The following is a 27,281-nucleotide window of genomic DNA, read 5'->3' on the forward strand; positions in this document are numbered from 1 at the left end:
AGGCCCCCCCCCGGCTCGAGCTGCGGTGGCCCCGGGAGTGGCCGGCACCTGTGGCCACTGGACTGCATCGGGCTTCACCTGTCCCCTCGTGCCTGGGCTCCGCTTGTCCCCACTCACCTCTCCTGAGCTTCACCGTGCCCTGGTACAGGCAGCTGGTGTCGGCTGGGGTGAGCGTGGACAAGCAGAGCCCTGGGCACTGTGGAGCATGGCATTCACCCCAGCCCATGCTGGAGCGGCCCTGGGAACAATGAATACCAGCTGCCTGCACCAGGGCACAGCGCAGCCCAGGAGCAGAGGAGAGTGAGGCTAGACAGAGCATGGAGCAGCCTAGTGGCTGCAGACAGTTGGCACCGGGCGCTCCCAGGGCCACTGCAGCCAGGACTAGGGTGAGCAGGGCAACAGCCCTTTCCCCTCCTCCCACAGACTTACCCCTGAGCTTCACCGTGCCCTGGTACAGGCAGCTGGTGTCGGCTGGGGTGAGCGTGGACAAGCAGAGCCCTGGGCACTGTGGAGCATGGCATTCACCCCAGCCCATGCTGGAGCGGCCCTGGGAACAATGAATACCAGCTGCCTGCACCAGGGCACAGCGCAGCCCAGGAGCAGAGGAGAGTGAGGCTAGACAGAGCATGGAGCAGCCTAGTGGCTGCAGACAGTTGGCACCGGGCGCTCCCAGGGCCACTGCAGCCAGGACTAGGGTGAGCAGGGCAACAGCCCTTTCCCCTCCTCCCACAGACTTACCTGTTTGGGCAGGGGGGTGTCTATGCTGATCGCATACGAGCAAATTTACCTTGCATATAACAAATTATGGGTCTAAATATGCTCATTGCATAAGAGCGAATTCACATATAAAGAACCCACATAAATTAACGGAAATCTGTAAAATGGAGAATGGTTTGATACCTTGCAAATAGAGAAGTAGGATTCCTTAATGCCTGTCATTTAATGGCTTATTGCTCCAAACCATGGAAATTTATATTTTTCTGCTTGATTTTTTTTTTAACCTATCAAATGTTTTTACTATTTTTATAAATATCTGATGTTTCTTATGAATCCTGCTTGGCCCTTGGATTTAGCTATATCTTCAAAAGCTTTCTATCTCATGCTAATTCTGTTTAAAAGGTCCTTTTGTCGAGTTTTATTATATTGTCTTATTCTTATATTTATGAGACTGTAAATAGGAGTATGAGTTACCTTCTTTATGTAATTGATTATTTTAAATATCCTTAGCACATCCTCACTTAGATAAACTTAACCAGCCCTAGTCGTATCTTAATCTCTCTCCCGATATGTTGGTCTTTCAGTGCCTGTGATATTTTCCACCTTTGAATTTTTGCTAGGACTTTGTTAGGTGGATGATCAATATTGAACATGATATTTTAAGGTGAGAACATCAACAGTTGTTATAAGGACACTGTAATATTTTCAACATTTTTGTCTGTAAGTCTGCTCTTATCTGCAAACAGCTTGGAAAAATTCCTCTAAAAGGGGCTTAGTTGGTATGAAGGATAGTTTAATTAATTAGTGGAATGTGGTTACCTTAATTATTGTCATTGTTAACTATTTCAGTGCCGATCATCTTAGAAACATCCAGAGTAGAATAGTAGGGTAGTAGTTGTAAATCATTTCCTGGGATGGGGTATGAGGAATTAATCCTTGTTCCTCAAATTTAGTCACCAAAGCAGAGCTGTATCCCCTCCCCAATACCAAAAGTTTTTGACTGCTCCTTGGACTCCAGAACGGCTTCTACAACTGTCCAGGAGAAATTCTAAACTCTTGTTTCCAGGTATCAGAAATCTTCAGTCCCTTCCCCACAATTCCTGTCCCTCCTTGCTCTGTTTCTGAGATGCAGCTAGTCAATTTCCACATGCATGTCTGCAGCAAAGTGAAAACTCGGGTAGTGTGAAATTGTATTGGACACCAACATAAAAGTTACTTTTCTAGAGTGAGTGGGACTGGACAAAGGAAAGGGTTTGGTGAGGGAAGTGTTTCATAATTCTGGGGTCCCTTTCATGTAACTGACGTCTAATATACTATAAAAATATGGCTCTTTAAAACAGTTGGAAGGAATGAACCTCTCTCTTAGCATTAGAGGTTGAATATACTCTTAATACAACAAACTGTCTTGCAAGGAGGCCTTCAACAAGCAAAAGGAAAACCAACATATTTATAAAGGGGAGAAGATGTGTTTAATAAAGTGAACGTTTCATGGTTTTCTTATATACATCACACAGAAGTTAAAAAGAGAGAGACTTATTTTCTCTTGTAGGTTGTGTTTTAAGAAATATTTCCTGTGTAATTAAGCAGAGTTAGATTGTAAAGTTTTAGACCCAATTCAAATAGATTGTGCTGTTTTACTTTTTAAAGAAATCCTTTGTTAATATTGAATTGAAATGATGTTAATATACTTAAATGTTAAGTGCCTAATCAATGTTTGTGTGAGAGTAATCCATCCATCCTGTTCTAATCAATATAATGACATATTCTACAAAAGAGCTATGTCTCTTGTTTCTTTAAATTTCCTTTCCTAATTTCCCTTTCTGAATAAACTGGTTTCTCTAGAGTCTAGTTCATTCTTCCTTTTGTTTTACAGACCAGTAAAAATGGGAAGTACTGGATTCTGGTTTCCTTCAAGAAGAGTCAGCGGAACTGGTTAAGACCAAAATCTGAGGACTTTAGTGGGCAACCATCAGGTGTGCATTGAAAAGAGGCTACCGTAACTCTATTTGAAGTATGCATTTCTTTAAAAGCAGTATAAAATGTATAAGGCTAATCTGTAATGCATTAGATATTTTAATATTGTTTATCATGTTCATCCAACAGTTGTGAACGCACCAATTAGAATGAGGATTTTAAGTGATAATATGTTGAGTCACAAACAGGCGATCTTACTCATAAAATTCTTTCAGCTGGTCTTTGGAAAGTGTAATATTTGAGGATCAGTGTTTATGTTTTGTCTTCATTGCTCAGTCTATACATCCACAGGAGGGAGAGAGAGAGAACTTGATATACAGAGATGAGCTGAAGTCCTTCAATATTTCATTATTTAAAAATTCTGTTGAAATAGTAATCCACTGTTTTGTAAATGAGCTACTCATCATAAGGAGTCAAATCCATACTTAATTTGTTTAAGTGATGCACATTTAGATATATTTTTTAGAACAGTTTATTCAAAATCATCATAACTCATTTTAGGTTATAGTGAAACTAGACAATATCTTTTTAGGATCTTTTTCTGTATACTTTAATTCTTTGATACAAAGATTAGAGAATTTATACTTTTGGGAGGGCAAAAACATATGTAACGTAGTGGACATGTGATTTCTCTTTGTTACCAAATTCTGATTAAAAGGGCCACTAAAATGCTTCAGTTTGAAAATATAACATAGATTTAAAGTTGATAGGGCAGATTATCCTCTTATATACACTGAAATAATTAAAATCAGCTTTAGTTTATCTTTGTTTTGGAAGTTGCTTCAAGTTCCTAAGCGACTAATGAATTTGATCGCTTAAGGGAGAAGGGTTAAAATTGATCTGATTCTTTCAAGACCTATGCACATTCCCAGTTACTGAATGGTCCTGCTCCCATCCCACGTATTGGAATGTATGGAGGCAGCTCTTGAAGAATCAGTTGTTAAACAAACATCGTTCCATTACTGAGAACTTAAAAAAAAATCTGTAGTTTGTTGTTGATATAGCTGTACTTTAAATATTCAACCTGAAGCTTGATGTTGCAGTCTTGTTAATTCTTTTGAGTTCAGAAATCATTACAGAGCAAAAAGACCATGCCATTCTAGAAGCACCTTAGTTCTCTCTTCGACTGTCTATTGATTCTTTCTTCTTTCAAGATAGGGGTGGCAGACACACAAACTGTATGTGCATTTTACATGGGGAAAAAAAACAGTCTAACATGTTCATAAAATTATAAACAGAAATATTAAGGAAGCAACTTTCTTTCCCCTTTTCCTCCTGACTAACAAGACAGGGAGACACTTTCCTGTCCTGCTGTCTCCAGTAGCATGCTCTGGATCTTACTGCAAGACCCCCTCCTTTTCCTCTCCAGCCTGTAACCCAGTCACCTGTGCATTGTTCTCAGCTCACATTGTCAAGCATTTTGTTACCTCAGTGCTTACTAAACCAAAGCCCAGCAGCAGCAGCAGGCAGAGGACAGCTGAATTAGGGGACATGATGCCTAGGAAGCTATCTATCTTCCCTTCACTGCCATCTGGGGATTATTTATTTTGTTCACTAGGGGAGGTGGCATTAGGTTGAAGCAGCTGCTGCCTGTACTCTTTGCCCAACTCTGGACTGCTCTCCTCCACCTGTCCCAACAGTTGCTTCCTCTGCACTGCCAGCATGCAGAAGCGCACTCAGCAGGGGAGCTGAGACACTGAAGGAGGCAGCAAGCTTGGGAACAAGGCCTTTAGTTCCAACAGAGCTTCACTTTAAAGTCAAGAGCTCAGCCTGCTGACATTGACCTCTGGTGTCTACAAACAGAACTGCACTGAAAACAGCTGCTCTGCCAGACTCCTGAACTGATGGCAGCTGGGTGGGAAATGTGGAAAAATTGAAAATTACTGTCTTCAAACCCTGCCTACCTCTTGTACTAAACTCTTGTCGTTCATTCTGCTTCTCACATACAGATTTGTACCCTGTTTCTGCAGGTCTATTTTGTGATTAGTTTTCTGCTGGATTTAAAGTAGCAACTGAGTTTTGATGTTTAAAAAGGGACTGTACTACTTTTGTCCATAAAGGATTGTAAAGTACTGAGTAATTAGTAAAACTCAGTTGCTACTGTATAATGCCAGATTATGAATTTAAAGCTACTGTTGCCAACCAACAATTTCAGTGGCATTAGACCTCCTACAGTCAGTATGATCCTAAGAGGGTTTCTGGTATACTTCACAAATCTTGATGCCTCGAGCTAAACAGTGAGGTTTCCAAAATAAGTTATTAATTATCTCCATCTTCATCTAATCCATCTCTCAAAACTTTCTGTTTCAGAGGTAGGAATTGCTGTGGGGCGGGGTGGACAAAGAGCTTAATTCATTGAGAACTTCTTTCACATATCATTTTTTGTATTAGTATAATTTACAGTTACAGGAAAATTTCACTAGGGATTAAAAATGACTGCAAATGCATGTGTATGTATGTACATGTGTGTGTATAAATATACATGTATATGCACATGTGTGTGTATGTATGCAAACCCCACAAACTGCACTAAAAGTTTCAATCCCTTGTGAAATCTGAGGCTGTCAAAAGCCCATTTTATTTATATAGTTTTGAAATGAGTTATTTTTGATGCCTCCTGTAATCTGTTTGAAACATCACAGTTCTCTACCAGTGCCCTAAAGGAAGGTAGCTAGTAGTACTTCCAGAGCACATGTGGATTTGTTCATCCTGAGCAATGCATTTTAAGAGTTGCAGTAAATAGCGTAAAGAAGCCTACAGGTATTACATTAGACCAGCTGAATCTAATTTTATTTTAAGTTTTACTCAGAAGCATCACATAGCAAGTAAACTTCAAAATCGAGTTTAGTTACAAACTAGTTGTTTCTTATTTTTTTTTCCAGTCCCCTTTTGCTTTCTTTTACGACCACATGAAACTTGAGAAGCCATCTAAAGCTAAATCATTTAGTGGAGTTGGGCAGTTCCCAAGTGTCCAACAAGAAGGCCTGGTTTAGGCTGCGATGGCCACTGTCATTCCTGGTGATTTGTCAGAAGTAAGAGATACCCAGAAAGTCCCTTCAGGGAGACGTAAGCGTGGTGAAACCAAACCAAGAAAAAACTTTCCTTGCCAACTGTGTGACAAGGCCTTTAACAGTGTTGAGAAATTAAAGGTTCACTCATACTCTCACACAGGAGAGAGGCCCTACAAGTGCACACAACAAGACTGCACCAAGGCCTTTGTTTCTAAGTACAAATTACTAAGGTATTAAACTCTATTTATCTTTCAGATTATATTATCTATTTTATGTTGGCCATTTTAAGCCTTGTAAAAGTATATGTTTGTGTACACATTCTTCAGCTGATTTTCAGAGAGGTTATGTTAATTAAATTAGAAATTGGATTGTTTCTAGAATTCTAAATTACAGTACATAAGTTTACCAGCTAATGTCTTTTGATTTGTTTTATTTTTTTGTTTTTTTTGATGAGAATAGAATTTTTGTTTGTATTAAGGAGTTGCCACAAGAAAAGTGTATGGACTTGAGAAATTTTTGGCTATGGACTTTCTCACAAGTACTTTCATGCTTGCTTTTATATCCCTGTTTCAGTAGTTATAAAGACTACCAAAAACTCAAGTGTCAATTTAAGTGAAATGACTCATGTTTTGCTATATTTAAATTTGTCAAACTATCTTTGTAGTGTCCTGCTGTCAGCTAAAGAGGGTCTGTTGTGAAGAAACTTTAGTGTAGAATTTAGCTGCCATTAAAAAAGAATGAACACATGTCCTATTTGATCAAAATAATTACTTACAGAATATATCTATGTTTAAAGGCATATGGCTACTCATTCTCCTGAGAAAACCCACAAGTGTAATTATTGTGAGAAAATGTTTCACCGAAAAGATCACCTAAAGAATCACCTACATACACACAATCCCAACAAAGAGGCCTTTAAGTGTGAAGAATGTGGAAAGAACTACAATACCAAGCTTGGATTTAAACGTCACCTGGCCTTGCATGCTGCAACAAGTGGTGACCTCACCTGTAAGGTATGCTTGCAGACTTTTGAAAGCACGGGAGTGCTGCTGGAGCACCTAAAAACTCATGCAGGCAAGTCATCGGGTGGCGTGAAGGAAAAAAAGCACCAGTGTGAACACTGTGATCGTCGGTTCTACACCCGGAAGGATGTCCGTAGACACATGGTAGTGCACACTGGAAGAAAGGACTTCCTCTGTCAGTATTGTGCACAGAGATTTGGGCGGAAGGATCATCTAACACGCCATATGAAGAAGAGTCACAACCAAGAACTTTTGAAGGTCAAAACAGAGCCAATGGACCTTCTAGATCCCTTTACCTGCAATGTTTCTGTGCCTATAAAGGACGAGCTGCTTCCAGTGATGTCTTTACCTTCCAGTGACCTGACATCAAAGCCATTTACAAACACTTTGCAATTGAATCTCTACAACACTCAAATTCAGTCCATGCAGAGTTCTGCGTCTGCACACCAAATGGTTGCCACGTCGTTACCCTTGGGAATGCCTTGTCCAATAGATATGGAGTCTGTCCACCCTTCTCACCAGCTATCTTTGAAATACCCACTCAGTTCTACCTCATATGCAGTTTCTATGCCAGAAAAAGAACAGCCATTGAAAGGGGAAATTGAAAGTTACTTAATGGAGTTGCAAAGTGGTATGCCTTCTTCATCCCAGGATTCTCAAGCCTCTTCATCTAAATTAGGGTTGGATCCTCAAGTAGGACCACTAGATGATGGATCTGGGGAGGTTTCCCTTTCCAAAAACTCTGTTTCTATTAGTGAACCTCTAAGCACCCCATCATTGGACTTTTCTCAGTTGTTCAACTTTGTACCAGTAAACGGCCCTCCCTATAACCCATCTGTTTCCGTGGGGAACCTTGGAATGAGCTATACACAGGAGGAGGCACATTCTTCTATGACTCAACTTCCACCACAAACACAGGATCCTCAGGATCCTAGCAATAGTATAGGTCTTGGGTCTCTGCACTCATTGTCAGCAGCTTTTGCAAGCAGTTTAAGCACAACCACCACCCTACCACGTTTTCATCAAGCTTTCCAATAGGATGTACAAAGCTGGCTTATTACTGTCTATTTGTAGAAATGCCTTAGGTGACCATTTTTAACTTAGTGCCTACTATAAGATATTATAAATCTGCTTTTGTACAGTACCAATCTCATGAAGCCAGTAAGAAATTTAAATTAACTTTTAAAAAATATTTTGAAAGTGTTTATTCTCAACTGTGTTTACTTTGGTTTTTATAAAGTCTCAATGTATTGTTTTCATTTTCACTGCCAATTGACACACACTTTAAAAATCAGTAGAAAACCATCCCTACTAAGCTTTGACATGCATCCCATGTTTAAAACTTTTCTCAGAGATATCAGTCATTACTTCTTGTCAATTAAATGGTAGGTCTACCATTTTATGTGTTGTGAATTTTAAAATTTGCAAAGAGTCTAGTTTTTGCATTTTATACAAATTCCTTAAAATCCTTTAAAAAAAATCCTAAATGGTGGGATCTGATCAAGTCCATAATCTGAAATCAGAAGTTTTAAATTGTTTAAAATTCACATTGGACACATGTACATATTGTTCACTTTTGTTTCACAGTTAGGTAAAAAATTTTAAGAGCTCGGCATTTTCTGGCTTAAATTGTTGTAGTGTGTACCAAAATTGGATAGGAAGAAATCTAGCTTAAATACTAAAATTATGATGCAACAGAATGAAAAAAATAAATTGCTTGCCTGATTGTCAGATATTTTAGGTCAAAATTGGAACTGTGGTGTGCTTTAATGACTCTAGTTGGATGGGAAGAGGCAAAAATAACAGCTGACCTTGAAATGCAAAAGGGTTCTAATTTAATCATGCAAAATATTTTGTCACCATTTTTTATTTAATTTTTAACTTGCTGGGAGATTTTTTAGTACTATCAAAAGAGTACCACATAGAAATCTTTAGATTTTATATTCACTTCTGTATGCTTCAGTCTTTCCCAGCTGCCACAGCCAAAGGGTGGGTCAAGTCCAGCCAGATGTTTTATATTCATTGTCAGTTCAATGTTAGTCTGCAGTTAAGGAGTGAATGTAAATTTGCAAATATCATTTTTTTTTCTTTATAGCAGAGTGGATCTTTCCAGCTGTGTTCCATGGTGTCTTATGTCCTCCTAAGCAACATGTTAGATGTTAATCACACTTACTACACCTGAGTACTTGGTTAGGGATGTTTTGCCCATTGCCAAGGTTTAAAGACAGGACTCTTAGGAGTGAAGTAAAAGCATATTGCTTACACCACTTTTACCTAATACAATATACTTCCCCAACCCATGATAACCAAAAGAGAAAAAAAAACTGTGATATGTTAAAGCAAGTTAGATTTGCTTTTAACTCAGTGCTAACGTTCTTTTTCCTTGTCATTTTTAGACAAGGAATTAAAAAATAAAAATGAAATACATTAGTATCCCTCTAACAATAGTGAGGATGTATACAAGGTTTTAAGTGGTTAAAATAGATATACTTCACAGAAACAAAAGTTGCTCCCATTTATGGAGCTTTTGCTCCCGATATTTTATCATTAGCTCCTACATTTTTTTTTTATTCTAGGAGCAATATGCAGGTGTAGTTTTACTATTTTATACATATATGTATTTAAATTTTAATACTGAAAGATAATGTTTTTATAAAATGTTTGTGTTCCAAAGGCATTAAAATAAGGATGTATTAATGAGAAAAATACCTTTCCAAATTCTGCAAACTACTCCCAGATGTTGGGTTTAGGAGCATATTATCTTAAAGTGGACTTTTAGCTCTGCTTCATGACTGCTTCCTTTGGTTTCTATGAAACAGATTGCTTGCTTACATCTTTAGTTGAATGATTTGTTCAATATTGCTTTTTCCCCCCCACCATGTTAAAGAAAGGAAAACATTGCAAATGAACAGAGCACAAAATAAACAGAACAGAATGTAGTACTAGTTTAAATCAGTAACCATACGATAAAAAGCAAGTAGAAAGAAATCGCTCTATTGTAGATCTTGTTTAACGAGTCTGAGCTGAAGATAAATGGATTGCATTACTGTAACGGGCCATATCCTGAGAGGAACTCAAGCATCTTCCACTCCCATTAAAGTAAATGAAAGTTTGGCAACTCAACACCTCACAGAATCAACCCCTTCAGATACCACATTTATCAGTCAACAAAGGCAATTGCAGAACTAATGGATAATGTAATGTAGTTGTGTTTTGGCAGTATATGAAAAATTAGTATGTATAACTGTATTACTAAAATCCAAACCATAGTGAATTGCTAGGTTTGGTTGAGGGGAAGTCACTTCTAAAATATTGCAAATTAGTTTGATCTTAACTGCCAGGTCAGAATACGCTGACAGACTGTCACCACGTTGCTTAAGGTATTCACATGGTGTATCTAGCATGTAGGAAAAGACAGTGCCATCTGTTTATCAGTTTTAGTTGCTGATTAGACTTGATTAAAAAAAAATGTTGCCAACACCCATTTTCTTAGTACATAGTCAGAATCTTTACTACTTGAGGTAGTGCCTTAGCTTTGTAAAAAGGGGTTGACATTTCACTTCAGAGTTAACATACATTGCTTAAGAAACAGGGACCTCAGACAAGATATTGAACCTCATTCAGTCAGAGTTTCGGTTGGTGGCTATATTATGTATGTTTTGCCACTGAACTAGGATGTATGAATATTTGGAAGCAGGTTGACACTGTAAGCAACAGTAACACATTAGTGCTTTGGAATATTATCTAGGCAGAGTTATTGGCCACTATTAAAATGTCAGTTTTTAAAACCTTATTTTCTAGTTATTGAGTTGATGTTTTAGGGGGGTCCTGGCTGATCATGCACCACTCTTTGTGCAACTTTTAAACTTGTAGTAAGGTTCTTTTAAAAAAAAAAAAAAAAATATATATATATTTTTGTGTACTTGTTGCTTGTGCTTTATTTAGTAGTAAATTGTGGAATAGAATGATTTATTGTTAATTGGCAGTAGCGGTTTTTTAAAACCATATACTGACTGAAACATGAGCCAGAGCTGATTGCTTTATTAAGCTAATAATGAATGTTAAGAGTACATATTTTCAGGATCATTTGCCTAGTGAGCTATACATGTATTATAGGCCAATATTTTTAAAAATAAAGCTTGGTCAAACTCTATGTTACACATATTACAAGATATAGCACTTTCAAAAGGAAAACCTAAACCTTTTAAGAAAATTTCTTACAGGTTATGCTTTTTATTATAAAACCTTTTATTATAATTTGTTTCAAGTGCCATTAGATTACATATATGTAGGCCTTTGGTATAATGCTTTGTGTACAAAATGGTAGACGTAATTTTAAACAGGTACATTTTTACAGTGTTTTCTTATCAATTTGCTATATTGCACAGAACCAGTGTGTCTTTCTTAAGGGTTTTACAATGGTTTTTGGTTTTTTTAAACTAGGTTTACATGTTTCAAACTACACTGTCTTCTACTGCCATTTTGGATACCAGTCCAAAAATATTAGGAGTTTTTTCTTGCAAATAGTAAACTGTGTACTTTGGAGTTTTGGATGGTAAACTATTGCAAAAAAAATTTAACGTGAAGTATTTGACACGCTTATAATACCCTATCATAGCTATGCTGCTGTCTGAAAATAACACAAGGCCTGATCTTGCACCCATTTGGGTCAAGGGGAGCAGGATGGCACCATTAGTTACGTCTGTCTCATACACTGGTTTAGCAGCTCATCCTGTATACTTCTCAGTCTATAAAAAACCTATGACACGTACTGATCTGCTATAAAATGAACTGTATAGACCCAGCTGCCCATCCTGTATCTTCCTAGTGTACAGTTAAAATCACCATCTATTTAGCATTACAAGAAGAAGAATATAAAATAGTACCAGAATAGTTCAAAAGTATGTTTGGAAATTCCTAAAGTCCTTATATAATAAAGGGTGTCTTATTTTGTTGGAAGGCAGTGTCTTTTGATAACAGTTATCTAGCCCTGGAAGTGACACAGAACTATTGCTAATCATATGTAAACACTTTTTCAGTATAAGCTTCAGTGGTACAGTTGAACCAGAATGAATGTTTATCTTCTCAGAAACACTCCTGCAATATTGTTATATTGGATCATGCTGCTAATGTAACTTGGGATACAACTCCTCTCATGGTGCTACAAACCTCCCTGTCTCATTCAGATGTATTTTTACCCATAGAAAAAGGACTATATTAGACCTATAGGTGTATGATATATTTTTATACTGTGACTTAATTTGTCATTAATGAACTTTGTACAACACCACAATGTATTCATATGCACTTGCAAAAGTAAAATCTTGGACATGCAAATTTAAACACAAACAAGCCCGACTTTTGTTCAAAAACTAGAACATGACTGTTAGTTAATGAAATGTGGGCTTTTTATATGGTGTGGAGTGAAGAACATACTATGTTACTAAAAGCCCTTTGTACTTAGACAAGAACTGGGAAAATATATTGGGGAATGGATGACACACTCATACCCAACTTGGATTGCTGAAATTATATTTTTAGCTAGTGAAAAAAATGTTTGGACTTGTATGCTAAAATGTTTAATGATAAAAGATTTGAGTCAAAAATAGAAAGGAAAAAAAAACTGCATTCCAGACAGAATTTGTATATGTTTCTTGCATTTAAAATTGCTATCCTGTGATATGGGAAATTGAGTTGCTTATCATGTATATGTACTTTAAAATGTATTCACAAACTACTGTTGTATTTGTATAAAATATAGACAAAAAGATTGCATATATATTTTTGTGTATAAGCTCTGTAAAATAGCAATCACATTATGAAGCTGCAGCAGAACTTCATTTTAAACATTCACATCCAAAGAAACAGACTATTTATTGTCCACATACCCTGACTATAAAATATACCTTGCTGCTATTAAACAATAGTGCTGCAGCTTCTCATGGCCTACAGTGTTATGTTTGCTGTACAAAAATATGTGAACTCCACAAAATATATCAATAAAATTACAGAATGGTTTTAGTTAAAGTATAACTTATGGCTGGCATTTTAATAGATAATCATGTTTGCATATTTGGGATTATAAAAGTGGTCATAACTTACACTGGACTTACTACTTTTTCAATCTGGAAGGATTTAACAGTTTTTATGATTTATAACTGGTAAGATGGCAGGTATTCAGAGAATCGTATTACAAAACATAGGCTGTAGTACATGATTTAACCAAAAGGCAAATTTAAAGATGCTGTTTTATCTACAAAGTAATAGTGGCAGACTTGTTTTGCAGGAAGTGTCCTTGCTGCCAAATCATACATTCATGTGTGCTGTGAGAAATTGGCCTGTGAATTTGGGACTTTTGGTGAGACTTTTTGGGACACAGTAGATTGCAGTGTGTTTCTTGATATTTCAGGCACATATAGGCTATTCATGTTGCCTTTACACTTAGTGCTTATAATAACCATTAGTGTATAGTATGCTTTAACTATGATTCTTTGGCTGTGCCTCTGAAAAAAACCTTCCTTGGAAGCTCTTTGAGGCCAAAAAAGCACATCTGCATGAGTCACTACAGTCGGCCTCACAAAAAAGTCAATAACTGAACTTCTAGTGCAAGGACTGTGAATTCAGTCCATCTCTACTCAGAATTGCCTGTGTCCTGTTTCAAGTAGTTGTTCTGATAACTTATGACTATATCGACCAGAAAGATAACATTTGTCTTGCTGCACTTGGTTTAAATTTTGAATCTGCCCATTCTCGTAAGTGTATTTAGTTCATATCTATGAAAGCACAAAGCTCATTTCTCATCCTTATCTACAACTGTCTTTGGATTTCTCTCGCCATGTTGAGAGGGAAGGGAAGCCAAACAGACAGCATTGGAAAAGAGAGTTCCTGTGACAGAAAACCATTGACTTAGACCTACCTACAGAATTTTTTTCCTTTGATGGGTCGTCACACTTACCCCTCTGCACTGAACTGACCAATGGCAAGTGCAAATTGCTTCTGTACTAAAGGTTTCTTATTGGCTTGGGAGAATTGACTGTATTTCAGTAGTGCCAGTATTTCAGAAGTTTGAGGCTTATGTATGCATATAAGAAAGCAGTGGTCCCTGCCCTCCAATACTTACAATTTCAAGTTGAGACCGACAACACAGATTTAAAAAGATAGAGTATCATCCTACAGTACTTGCATTTCCCCCACAATCACCTTTCTGCCACAAATAAAAAACCTGTATCTGGGTACCTCAACCAGTCTTTTCTGTCACTGCTCATCTGCCAGAGTAAGAAAGAGCTTTGCTTGAAAAGATTCAGCACTGCTAAACGGTTGATGCTCACAGTACAATAAGTGTTACTAAAAGCCTCGTGGAATGGCCCCTCGCTTCTCTTACAGTACGTTTACATTGCTTTCATCAGATCACGTGGTGTGGCAGCTGGATGGGAACGTCCCTGCTTCTTTAGAGAACTCCTCTTCCGTATAAACAGATACTTGGGCCCTTTTATATTTTATGTAAGCCTGTCACTACTGCTTAAAGGCCTCTCAGCTGAGGAAGAAGATTTTGTACCTCCTTTTAGCACATCCTCACTTTTTTTTACGTTTTGGGAGGAGGTACTAAATTCTTGCTGTGGTGTACTAAGTGAACACTAAGTGCCCCAGAGGCAGGAACAGGTATCTCTGCACTTACCTGTTTCAGTGAACAGCTGTGATTTAATTTTATTTATGTAGTGAGGGTCTTTTCCAAGATTTGTAACTTCTTTCACACATCCACTCCCTTCTTCATAAATGAAAAGGGGGTTGTTGATTATCTGATGCTTGCAGGGAATGTAGAAGATTGTCACCTCAGCTGTTGAACCACAAAGCATCACATGTATTGCCCCACTGATTCAGACAGATAGCATCTAAGATAAACTTGAAAGGAGATGAGGGTTCAGAATCCTTCCTTAATTTCCCCTTTTCCCTTGCTATGACTAGAGGGGAAATCCAACTTGGGTATCCTTTTCTTGCTTTCTACAGATACCCCAGTTTAAAGAAAGGGCTTATAAGCAGGGAGAATGTGTCAATCCACTACAATGCATTCATTCAGGTACAAATTTATTTTGCAACATTGGCAATTACTGTAGTTGCCACAAGGAAGCTGCAAGACTATAAAAGGATGCCAGGGAGGTCCAAAAGCAGAGTTCTATAAAAATACAAAATATATAGCATTCCTTTGACTATAAGGCATACTTTTTTAAACAAAATATTTATTCTGATAATGGCCTGAATCTTAAATCAGATTAAATACAGTAAATATATTTGTATATGTACAATAGATGTGCCTTTATGTGAGGTTTAATCCTTTTAATAGAAAGTGAGAAAATATGGGTGCATCTTCTATTTGAAAGAAGAAGGTAGTCTATGCTATGAAAAAATATTTGAAAATGTGCTAGAGGATTTAACACTGGCCTATCTGATGGATGTGCCTTTCAGGCAAAGAATCAGCAACACCTTATTTCCAGGCTTCTATCCCTCACTCGGGATAAGAAAGTTAATGTGGCATTCAATAGGAGTTCTAGCTGGTCCCCTTTTCTATTCAGTCCTTATACTGCAAAATTGGTCATTGTCAGACAGATTCAGTTCAGGTTGCTGGGGTCCTAGAGAATAAGTGTGAGTTTCCCCAGACAAGGCAGTTCCCTTCCCACTCACCCCTCCTGCCTTCTTCCCCACAGAAGTCATCACTTCTCCTTGACATGACGTACTGAGGCATTTTGTCCTTTGCAGAATGTGCAAAGCATCACCTATTATGCTAGCTTTGGCTTTTTTTGCCAGCTCAATTCTTGTGGCTCCATCTCATTAAACACAGTTTATTCTCTTAACTTGTGGACTAGTATGGCATAGCAGTAATTTGAAATAGAAAACAGTACATTCTTTTTGTCTATTTTGAAGTATGCCAACACATTCCAAAGGCATGGTGTTCTGGGTGGGTGCAAGACATCCAGCTTTCCTCTAACTGCAGGTAATGAGATCAGTACCCACCTGCTCCTCTTTGGAGTGGAACACTAACAGGAATGAACAATGCAGGAACAGCAATAGAGTCTTTCCCATCACCTGCACCTCACAACCCTGGGCATCTAAAACCACTTGTGAAAACCCTGTTACCCTATTAATGAAAGAATGTGTCCTTAGAAGTACCGCTTCTTCCTGCCTGTACTTCCTCACCATCTATAGGAAGAGCATGTCAAATGTGCTCTACATGTATACCCCTCCTGCTTTTTGCACCAGCCTCAGTATTGAGACAAGTAACAGTGGAGAGGTGAAGGGATGCTGTAGGGAGGAGTGGCAGTAGAGAAATGGAGTCACGGGCTGAGGGGAGTAGGGGTGATAGCAAGTTTGATTGTTTGGGAGTGTAAAGAGTGAGTGCCTTGGTGAGTTGAAAATATTGGGAAGGAATAAGGAAAAGATTGGGAATGAAAAGAATAGGTAGTAGGGTTGTGCAAAACAGCTGTTTATTTTTAGGTTCAGATTCAGCCGTTTCGGAGGACAGTGATTCGTTTCCATGTTTCAGATTACTGTTCTGTTTTGATTCGACTGAATCTGTTTCAGAGTTTTGGCACTGATTCAGAGATTTGGATTGGCCGGGGAGAGGCAGGCACAGTTGGGTAGCTGCAGGTTCTCCCGCTGCTCCTCCAGCTGTGCCTACCTCTGCCCCGGGCGGAGGGACCCATAGGAGAAGCCCCCATGGCTGCCCTGCCCGGCCCCATCCTCCATCTGGCCCCAGCCTCCTGGCACTTAAAAGCCCTGCAGTCACCGGCTACAGCAGTGGCGATCGGGGCCTCTGAGGGCTTGTGGCAGAGCCCCTCTGCTCAGTACAGGGCAGTGGGGATCGCCACCCCCTGCTTGGCACCTGCATGACAGCTGCCCCATGGCGCGGGTGCAGTGTGGCTCAGCACGGAACCATGTGCTGTCTGAGAGCTGGGGTGTCTCCACCTGTCAGCTGGAGCCTGGCGCTGCTCAGCCCCAGTGGCCCCAGCTCCCAGACAGCACACAGCACCCTACCAAGCCACACTACACCTGTACAATGCAACAGCTGCTCTGCGGGTTCCAGGCAGCGGGGGGGCAATTCTCACTGCCCCCCACTGCCCTGTGCTGCGCAGGTGGGCTCTGCCACGAGCCCCCAGAGGCCCTGATCGCTACTGCTGCAGCTGGTGAGTGAGGCTGTTTGTTTTGTTTTTTTAAAGTGCTGGGAGGCTGGGGCTGGGGCTGGGGCTGGGCTGGGCAGGCATGGGGGGCTTCTGAGGCTTCCCCTGCCCAGGACAGAGGTAGGCACAGCCAGAGGAGCCGTGGGAGAACCTGCAGCTGCCCAGCTGTTCCTGCCTCTCCCCAGCTGATCCGAGTGAATCAGCGCCAAAACTCCAAAACGGATTTGGCTGAATCAAAACGGAACAGTGATCCGAAATAAATCACTGTCCTCCAAAATGGTCAAATCCATAACCAACACGAAACATAGCCGTTTCGCACAGCCCTAGAAAGCATCAAAGTGCAAGCAGAAGGCCAGAAGTAGTAGTAGAAAAGACAGTAAAGGAAATAAAAGGAAGACCTAGTAAGTTATGTTTATAGTATAATACTTTTTTAATAAAATATTTATGGCTGGAGCACATGCTTTGTAGTAAAGCCACTATAGATTGCTTAGGCTGCACAATTAAAGATTTGACTCAGGAAGTGACCAAGTGTCCAACAGTTAGACACCCAGCAAAGCAACGGTTTCTCCACAACTTTGTTCTTGGAAATTATAGAGTGCCTAGATTCTGTAGTTGAATGCATTATGTTTGAAGAAGCAATATAACTCTTGTAAAGAAAAATGCAATAAAATAATTCTACGGTTAAATTCTCTAAAGTGAACTTGATTACAAACATCAGTTTTACATATTTCCCCATTTTAAGCTTAAAATTACATTCTGCTTAAGGATTTATTTCTCTTGTGCCACAATCACCAGTGCCTATTTATTAAAGATCAACTCCATTTTTAGGACAGAGAGGATAATCAACAGCGTGCCCTTGTTGCTAAGAAGGCTAACAGCATACAGGGCTACATTAGTAGAAGTGTTGCCAGCAGTGCAAAGGAAGTGATTACCCTCTTCTGCACTGGTGAGACCACATCTGGAGTACTGTGTCCAGTTTTGGGTCCCTCACTACAGAAAGGATGTGGACAAATTGGAGAGAGTCCAGTGGAGTGAAAAGGGTTTGGGGGCTGGGGCACATAACTTATGAGGACAGGCTGAGGGAACTGGGCTTATTTAGTCTGCAGAAGACTGCAAAGGGATCGGACAGCAGCTTTCAACTACCTGAAGGGTGGTTCGAAAGAGGCTGAAGCTAGACTGTTTTCTGTCAGATTAAAGAACAAGGTGCAATGGTCTCAAGTTGCAGCAAGGGAAGTTTAGGTTGGATATTAAGAAAAACTCTCTCACCAAGAGAGTGGTGAAACACGAACAGGTTACTTAGGGAGGTAGTAGAATCTCCATCCTTGGAGGTTTTTAAGGCCTGGCTCAACAAATCCCTGGCTGGAGTGATCTAGTTGGGGATAGTCCTACTTTGAGCAGGGGTTTGGATTAGATGACCTCCTGAAGTCCCTTCCAACTCTAATTTTCTGTGATTCTATAAATATGTAACCTTAAAAAAATCCTCTGTTGAAAAAGTCTTTGAGGTTCCCCAGCATCATGCCATATCTGTGTCTGTTATTTAGCCTGTAAGATCTTCAGGATAGCAGCTTACCATTATTTGGTCTTGTTGGAACTTAACTATACTAACAAATGTTAACACTTCCTTTTATCTGACTAAAATAAAAACAGCAATGTCCATTGAGACTAAAACTACATTGCTTCTGTGCGGGCCGGGAGCAGTCCGAGGCTTTCGGAGGTGCGCGGCGGGCTGTGGCCGGGAGCCCGCAACGGTAGGGCGGGTACTTTTGCACGACGGACTAGAATTAGGCACGGACTCGTAGCGGTTAATTAAAGATTGTTTTACTTACACCGTAGGTGGTCGCGGTGCAGGCAGGAAAAACTTTCTTGAGTTGCAGTTACAGACAAACACGAAGTTTGATAGGCTCCACCGAAGACACACGCACGGAGTTTGCTAGGCTCCGCAAAAACAAACACGACAGAGCTCTGGATACCCTTGACGAGCGCGCAAAACCGTAGATACGTCTTAAGAATTTAACGAACGAGATGGGAAGAGGTTGGTGGTTGATCAGGCCGCTGAACTCCTCTGAGACACACACAAAGCTTCTATTACTCTGCCGCGTGCTCAGTCCCCATGAGATGGTTGTGGAGTCCTCTACCACTTGGGCGGAAACTGCTCAAACCTCTTATACGGCTAGCAAGCCAATCTCTAGCCACCACATGGGAATAATTTAGAAACAGCCAATAGTGGGAAACAAATTTACATACGGGTGGCGGGAACTCCTTTGCACCGGGGTTTTCTCTCTGCAGCTGAGAATTGCACCGTGCAAAGAGAGCTCCATGTGGCGGGAAATAATTCTGCAGTGTCAAAGCGCGCACACAATCATTGGGTCATGACAGCTTCCAAAGTTAAAATACTCACTATTTAAATGGGAGTTTTTGATATATTGTAAGTGCAGTATCAGGCCCTGAACATATGTGGATGTTTTTTACTTCATACAAATATTGCCCTTAAATAAGGCTAATCTTGTAGGTGTAAATATTTTTGTTGTATATCATTGCAGCTGCACTATATGAAATATGCAGCTCTTGTGAAATATATAACCATAATGTAATATATATGCTAAAAGGAATAAGCCATCTTAAAAACCCATTTTAAAAATCTCTCCTTTCCTGTCTTCTCCCTGTGAAATATACCCTTAGTTTCCTTTGGTGATTTTCAGCTTGTGTAGCATCCTCTAGCCTTGCATAATTCTGGAAGTCATTTCTTGGTGGCCTGGTTTTACCTTCTCTTCATGTGCACAGCAGGGACATACATTGCTGGAGGAGGCTTTACGTTCTCCTTGAGGGGAGTTAAGTTTGGATGCAACAGAACTGCTCTATTAGGAATACTATTAAGCAAAGGGGAGATCTCCCCCTCCTGGTCAGCATGGAGTATGCAATCAGGTGTAGAAAATGGTTGCCTCAACAGGCATATTTGTGCAGGTGCAGTTGGATTCCATCTCCTGACTGGGAAAAATTAGGAGCCAAATGAGGGATCTGGTGATTAAATTAAAAGGACACCTGCCATATGTCAGATAGTGACACAGGGCTATGCACTAACTGTGTCCATATGCAAATCAAAGCTGTTAAAACAATTTCTGAAGTAATTTTTAATTGTATTCAGGCTAAAAGAGGCTGAATACCTCTCTACACTATAACCATCCAGCAAATAGTGTAAGGTATAGGACAGGGGTGGGCAAAATGAGGCCCACGGGCCAGATGTGGCCCGCCAAGCCATTCTATCCACCCTTCAGTGTCCCTAAAAAATTTAGAAAATTAATATTTATCTGCCCCTGGCTGCCTGTCATGTGGCCCTCAATGGATTGCCAAAACTCAGTAAGCAGCCCTCCACCCGAAATAATTGCCTGCCCCTGGTATGGGATATAGCTTCCTTAAAGGGATATACTCTTTTGTGGATCTAAAATACCTTTTTAAATTACTAAGATGTAATTCACTGAAAACCTACTACAGAATGCAAAACATGCATATCATATTTGTATAAAACTCTTCTCTTTTCTGTTGTTACAAGCAATGCTAAGATAGTTGCAAGTGAAAGAAGGTAATAGGGAAAAATGCTAAACATCTATATATGAGCAGAAAATCCCCTATAAAATTGAATTGGAAAGGGAAAAAGGTAACTCAAAAGACATTTTAAAGGAATTCCATTTGACATGTTCTTTAAGTTCTTCCAGTTTTATAATCCCATATTCTTCTTGCCCAAAAACCCAGAAATTTTATTTTTTTCAGAGGTGCTGAAGGTCTATAACTGTTGATGCACACAGCAGGCAACTGAAAAATAGAAGTGGAGGGATGGGAGGAACAAAGAGGAGTAGAAGAATTTTAAGGAGGGAAAAATCTTAATGAGCGAGGAGAGTGAAATATGGTAAAAGGAGGAAGCTGGAGAAAAGTAGCTTGGAATTGCCAAGGTGGTACCAGGGTAGGAGAGAGCAAGAGGTTTGGCATAGAGAAGGGTGATCATCAAGGAGAACAAACAGGAAAATGAATGAACAGAGGAAAAACTACTTCTTAAATTAATTTACTTTTTCCTGCCAAGTCTTTGACTTTAAATGAAGCACTTCCTTAAATAAAAGTGCGCACACATCAGTAGGACAAGACAGTAACAGTACTTCTTGGTACAGAACATTTTATCCCCAGTCCATGAGCTGTAATCAGGATGGTGACTTGGCCTCTCTGGAGAATGAATTAAAGGGTCTTGACCTGCTGGGTCCTAAGGTAATAAAATACAAGCACCACTCAGCCTTCCCAAATCATCATTAACTATATGAACTTAACCCACTATGTGCTTCTCAGTTTGGCTAAAATGTTGATCTCTGCCCAGGAAATGGCATTCACCATTTGGACACCCGGCCAGCAACTTATCCCTCTTTGCATAATTTATTAATTAGTACTCTTACTGCCATACCCAAAGTATGCTGACAAATAAAGGTCAGGCTAATAGAACACGAATGGAGTGATAAATAAGGTTTAAGGACAGGAGAGGTGAAAGGTGGTAGGGAAGAGCAGCAATTAATGGTGTGTGCATACTAGGGAGGAGGACAGCCAGGCAGTTTGTCTATCTATAAAATTATATGAGGATACTGCTTGGGAGAGGAAAGTAAAGGCACCCACATTTAAGGCCATCCGAAGACTCCTCCTGCTGCTGGGATGTTAAGGGAGCCCAGTGTCCCTAGATGGCCAACACCATGATTCAGCATCCTCAGGTAGCTGCCACTATGACCAGGTCACTTGTGCACATCCAGCAGTGAGATTGCCTGTTCCTGGAATAGGAAGTGCTCTAGACCTAAAGACTAATGGCTAACTCAAAAGCTCCTTCTAGTCTGAAAAGCAGAAAACCACTAGCACCCTGTGCCTCAAGCAGACTCCATTAGGACAAGAGGTTCTGACAACCCTGGTACATCCCTTTTGCTTTACAGCTTGGGTAGCTTTTTGTTTTGTTTGGGGGGGGGTTCCAGACCAGTTAGGTTTAAATGGCAATTCTTCACAAGCTCCCTCTTGCAACAAATTATTCCCATAACAAATTAATCAAATACTAGCTTTCTCCATTTTAGCTGCTCCCTCCAGTAACAACCTTTAGCTATTTAATGCACCTGAATGCATGATTCTTGCCTTCAGCCATATGTGAAATATATTATCTGATCTCTGTGGCCCGTTTACTCTTAGGGCATTTTTCTAATCTCATTCAACTGGAGACACTTCAGATGCATTTTTTTTCCTGTGATAAGAAATGATGTGTCAGGCACAGATTCCATAATGTGAGCCAACATGTTTTAGCCTAAACTCATTTGTATCAAGGAGCTTTCTTTAAAAGCTAGACTTAATGTGGCTTTGCATTCTGTGTTGGCAAGGAGTGATTTCATCTGAGAGTGATTGGGGCACAGCCATTTGGTGACAGGTGCAGCTCATTTGGGTGATGCATAGGAGAGCATAAAGGGGACTCTGGAAAGAGCTATAGAGTTCTTTTAGCAGGGGCTCTCAGTCTTTTCTCTTTGTGGTACACTGTGTTTTTACCAATGCCATCCCCTATCCCCTTTAAACGTTTTTTGCCCCCAGAATTTTCCCCTTCTGTGGACTCACGGCCCTGCAGCAGCCCCTTGGCACTTCCTGGCAAAGGTGGTAAACACTTCCTGGGAGAAATCCCTTCCCCCAGGACTCGCCGGCTGCCCCCCCGCCTGGCTTGGTGCTCCATAGACTGGGATCAAGTGTGCCTACTGCAGCCCTTGGGCTGTGGGGGCTTTGGTTCGGTCTATAAGGCTACTTATCGCGGGGAGATAGTTGCTGTGAAGCAGGTGAAGAAGTGCAGCAAGAACCGGTTGGCATCACAGCAGAGCTTCTGGGCTGAGCTGAACGTAGCCCAGTTACGTCACAAAAATGTGGTACGTGTTGTGGCTGCCAGCACATGTGCCCCTGCTGGCCAGGACAGCTTGGGTACTATCATCATGGAATATGCAGGCAGTGTTACCCTGCACCATGTCATCTATGGTACTGGCTGGGCACAGAGAAAGGAAGAAGATGATGGGGGAGGATGCAGCCAAGAGCTCCTGGGCATGCCTGAGTCCCTACGCTATTCCTGTGACATTGTGACTGGCTTAACCTTTCTTCACTCACAATGCATTGTGCACCTGGACCTGAAGCCTGCCAATGTGTTCATCACTGAGCAGGGGGTGTGCAAGATTGGAGACTTCGGGTGCTCCCAGAAACTGGAGGATGGTTTATCTCTGATGAGCCCCCATATTTGCCAGCAAGGGGGCACATATACACACCGTGCCCCAGAGCTCCTCAAGGGGGAGAGGGTCACCCCCAAAGCAGACATTTACTCCTTTGCTATCACCCTCTGGCAAGTGGTAACACGAGAGCAGCCCTATTTGGGTGAGCGCCAGTATGTGCTCTATGCTGTGGTGGCCTATAACTTGCGTCCCTCCCTGAGTGCTGCAGTCTTCTCTGGGTCACCCTCAGGCCACAGACTTGAGAGCATAATTGGTAGCTGCTGGAGAGCCAAGGCTGAGGAGCGCCCTACTGCAGCACAGCTGCTTCATAACCTCTCTTCCCTGCAGGATAGACTCTAGCACTGAATTGGGTCCTACTGTCCTCTTTTTATTGTTCTCTTCTCTTTTACTGGCTGCATTAGTGTGGTGTGGAGCTGGCCCATGTCTGGTTTAAAGGGCTTTAAAAATGGGGGTGGAAAAAAAGGTTGCTTTTTGTTGTGAGCAGAAGTTCTATAAATAAAGTGATTTAACTAAATTGGTTTCAGTCTTGAACAAATGGATCATGGGGCTGTCAGAAAAGAGCCTTCTGCTCTGCTGTTAGGCTGTCTCTGCCCTGTTCTGTTCAGGAGAAAATCAAAATGATGGGCCATCATTGGTGCAAAATGCTTGTTTTTGAGTGGCAGAAATGAAGGGACGTGTTAAGTTCCGTGCAGTATCTAATTTTATAGGCACTTTTATAAATATAGCAACAAGGTTATCTCCAGAGCAGAAGATTTAAGCAGCACTTTGTGCTGTCTCATATTTCCTGTGTTTGCACATTAACTGCTCTCCTTCGTTTCCAGTTCCTCCAAATAGGATGTGTGATCAATCTTTATCAGAAGGTGCATAGAGAACAACAATCATTGGGGATAACTGAAAACTATTTCCTTCCTTCGTGACCCCTGCTATCTACCTTATTTTACATGTGCTAGGTTAGGACTAAGGCTGTTACATAAGTTATGCTCTTGTTTTCGCAATCTTGCTGATGAAACAAAGGTGGCTCTTTCATCATTCTGTGGCTTTTAAGGTAAGAAATGGGCTGTACAGATGTATTAATGCACGTTGCATTTGTTTAAGGATGAAGTATTGCTAGTGGTCTTTTATTGTGAGGTTTGCAATGGTTCAGTACTTGAAACCCAGGTCCTGGTATCTTGTGAGCATCTGAGCTTTCAGATATTAAAGAGCAATTTTCTAGTCTTTGTGGCTGCAGAGGGAAAAACCTGGAAAACAACTCCAATGGCTCAGAAAGAATTATTTAATTTGGCTTAATGCATTTATTTGGAAGGGGAGAAGCTGGACCACAATTTAAGCACTTGGGTTTGCTACTACTGAAGATGTTTTAGAGCATCTGAGAGGGAAAGGGGCCTTAACATAATGTATATTTAGAATTTCTAGCAGTTAGTGATGTGATGTTAATAGTTATACCTTACACTAACATGCCTCCTTTATTGGTATCTCCCTTTCATTCACCTCGGTCTCAGCCACCTACTGTGTCTTGCTATAACCCACCTTGAAAGCTCTCTAGGATAAACATTATTCTAGATTCTGTGTTTTTGCCCTGACCCTTGATTAGTTCTGCTTGATGTTACAGTAATTGGCTTTATAGCTGTAATCATCTAGATCCTCCTTCTAACTAGAACCATTTTGATCTGGCTAAAGACTGCTATATATACTACCGCTGTTCTCCTTAGGGCTTCTCTGGAAAGTGGAGGAGGAGATATAAACAGTGGTTCTCATCTTCATTTCTATTCTGAGAAAAAACACAAGGGAATAATGTGCCGCAGGTCCAGAAATAAACCAATCTACTTGATCTATGAAGTTCTGAAAGTTCAAATGTGTGAATTGGAACTGATGCTGTTTGCCATTGACAGTAAATGCTCCTGGGCTGTTGATCACAAAATTAATGATCTAAGAATGCTTTTTAAAGGATTTATTTTGTGCTTTTGTTTCTATTTTTAAGCAGAACTGTGAAATTTATGTTGGACTGACAAAAATCCTCAAGATAAAGGTAAAAGTAGGCTTCCTCCCTCCTGCCCCAAGAAAACAAGCATGAAGAATATGTATCCAAGGAGTTGTGTGGTATTTTTATCATGGCATAGCCACTAGGGGTTTTCATAGTGTATTACCAATCTGATTCTTATAAATTGCAGCTGTCTTATGAAATTACTATAATGACTCAACTAGTTGGTCAGGAACTTTAGCTGGTAAGACTGCATTTAAATTATGACGAACAGCTAGTATCCACAGAATTATTCATAACCAGGTCTAATGGCCTGCAAATACCAAACGTTTAAGAAAGTGGTACCTGGTTTTCTCCTACATGCAGGACATTATAACAAATAGATTTCCCTTTTATTACAGTATTCTCCAGAAGCTCCAAACAAGCTTTTTTTCTATGCATCTTGTACTTGGGTTGGTGATTTGGCTAAAACCAAAACCTTTCAGACAATAGGTTTGGCTAAAACCAAAACCTTTCAGACAATCTGGCTTTGGTTTAGTTTGTCTTTCCTAAAAATTGTGTTTTTAGTTAGTAAGGGATGGGAAGAGGAGCAAGGGGAGTAATCAAGAGGCTGGATAAGAGAAGGGATTGAATATTTTGACTGAATAAAAAGAAATACATCAGATTTATGAATAAAGCAAGATCCAGACATGGCATAGATATACAGGAAAAGGAGTCAGATGCAATTCCCGGGGTTAGGGCTTGGCTGTTAAAGAATGGCAATGGCTGCTGAAGAATAGTTTGCCAGAGAAGATGAAGGGCGACTTGACCCAACTCAATAGTTTCCTGTGGCTGTTTGTACTGGTATCTGGAAAAAGCATTGCTAGCTACTGCAAAAACCATTGTGGGGGCAAATGCTAGAGATAATTGATACAGGAGCTAATTGATAGCAGTCTTACTTATGACCATTTCAGGGGCATCTCTAGTCCCTGTGTGTTAGTGTGAACAGTTGCTCCATGACCACAACATGATGCAATTGCTTCTCTGTTTCTGGTATAATGTGTTGCAGTACCCTTTGCTTAAGGGACTTGTCTTGCTTTGGGAAAAGGAGGGGGGTGGGGAGTTGTACTGGATCATTTGATTCTTGGAAAGTGTCCAACTACTTCTTTCATTGTGGCACTGTCTTTGCAGGTAGCTCCTGCCTAAATAGATATGAAATCATTTTTCCTTTCCTTTTTATAACACTTGTTAACTGAAAATTTACTTTATTCTTTCTCCCCTTTACCCACCTCCTCCCCTCAAACAAAAAAAAAATCTGAGGCACGTTTCACCATGAGAAAACTTAACAATGGCAATGGATTTCTTAACTACAGTATATTGTATATCCATGCATTTGCTTGGCAGCCCTGGATTACACAGGCACAAAATCTTTATTATTAAACTTGAGCTTTTCTGTGTCCTATTAGATTAAATTTGCCTTATTGCAAGCTTATCTTCCATAATGTGAACTCTTAGGCCAAGGACAGACATTCACACAGCCTGAGTCTGAATTGATTCAATCTTTGCTGGTTAATCTAACATGCAAAGCTTAAACCACTTTGGAGGTGGATAGACATTCCCTTGCCATTCCAGAAATGCAGGCACATGCCTGCAGTGGCTCAGGCTAGAAGCCAGGGGACACTAAAGCAGTTCTCCCTTCCCTTCCACAGGCTGGGCTGAGTGGCCAGGCCCTGGCAGGATGCTGTGATTAGGGAGGGGTCAAGGGGTTCTCCCCCACCACCTTGATAACAGAGCATTTATCAGCTTTGTTATCAGCATTTAACACCTCATCAGATAACAAAGCTGCACTTATTACAAGCTCTTGAACAATTTTTTCCCAAGGAAGGAATGCAGGGACATTACCATCAGAGCTGTTGATTACCTCCAAAAAGCCCTAAGCAGATGCTGTCCTATCTGCCTTACACAGCATTAGCTAGCGTCACTGGCAACACATAGAGGTGCACAGTGGTACATATGCACCCCCTGAGAGCGCTGGTGCACCCCCTGACAGCCAACGTTCCCTGCCTAGGCAACAGGTAGAGGGGGCAGGCAATAGTGCTGGTGTCCCCCATGAGTGCACTGGCGAGGGAGTGGGGGGGCCAGGAGAAGCGATCCCTGCAGCCGATCGC

At 40.5% G+C, this 27,281-nt stretch overlaps 2 protein-coding genes across 7 annotated transcripts in view; both read left to right on the forward strand.

Moving 5' to 3' along the window:
• Nucleotides 1-10,587, forward strand: part of PLAG1 (PLAG1 zinc finger) — a 46,584-nt gene extending 35,997 nt beyond the window's left edge. For 2 of the 6 annotated variants that reach the window (XM_025214176.1, XM_006032418.3), the window contains 3 exons: nucleotides 2,591-2,728; nucleotides 5,574-5,932; nucleotides 6,499-10,587. In XM_025214176.1, the coding sequence (XP_025069961.1) occupies nucleotides 5,691-5,932; nucleotides 6,499-7,762 (1,506 nt within the window). In that variant the 5' untranslated portion in view covers nucleotides 2,591-2,728; nucleotides 5,574-5,690 and the 3' untranslated portion in view covers nucleotides 7,763-10,587. Of the gene's footprint in view, nucleotides 1-2,590; nucleotides 2,729-5,573; nucleotides 5,933-6,479 lie in introns of all 6 variants that reach the window. The other 4 variants (XM_006032419.3, XM_025214177.1, XM_006032420.3 and 1 more) reach the window with 4 other exon arrangements.
• Nucleotides 10,588-21,453: 10,866 nt separating this feature from the next.
• On the forward strand, nucleotides 21,454-23,772 carry MOS (MOS proto-oncogene, serine/threonine kinase). Its single transcript, XM_006032422.3, has one exon. The coding sequence runs from the start codon at nucleotides 22,443-22,445 to the stop codon at nucleotides 23,493-23,495; it is 1,053 nt and encodes a 350-aa protein (XP_006032484.1). The 5' UTR covers nucleotides 21,454-22,442; the 3' UTR covers nucleotides 23,496-23,772.
• Nucleotides 23,773-27,281: the final 3,509 nt, after the last annotated feature.

Source organism: Alligator sinensis, unplaced genomic scaffold (assembly GCF_000455745.1).
Source record: "Alligator sinensis unplaced genomic scaffold, ASM45574v1 scaffold999_1, whole genome shotgun sequence".
Lineage (NCBI taxonomy): Eukaryota > Metazoa > Chordata > Crocodylia > Alligatoridae > Alligator > Alligator sinensis.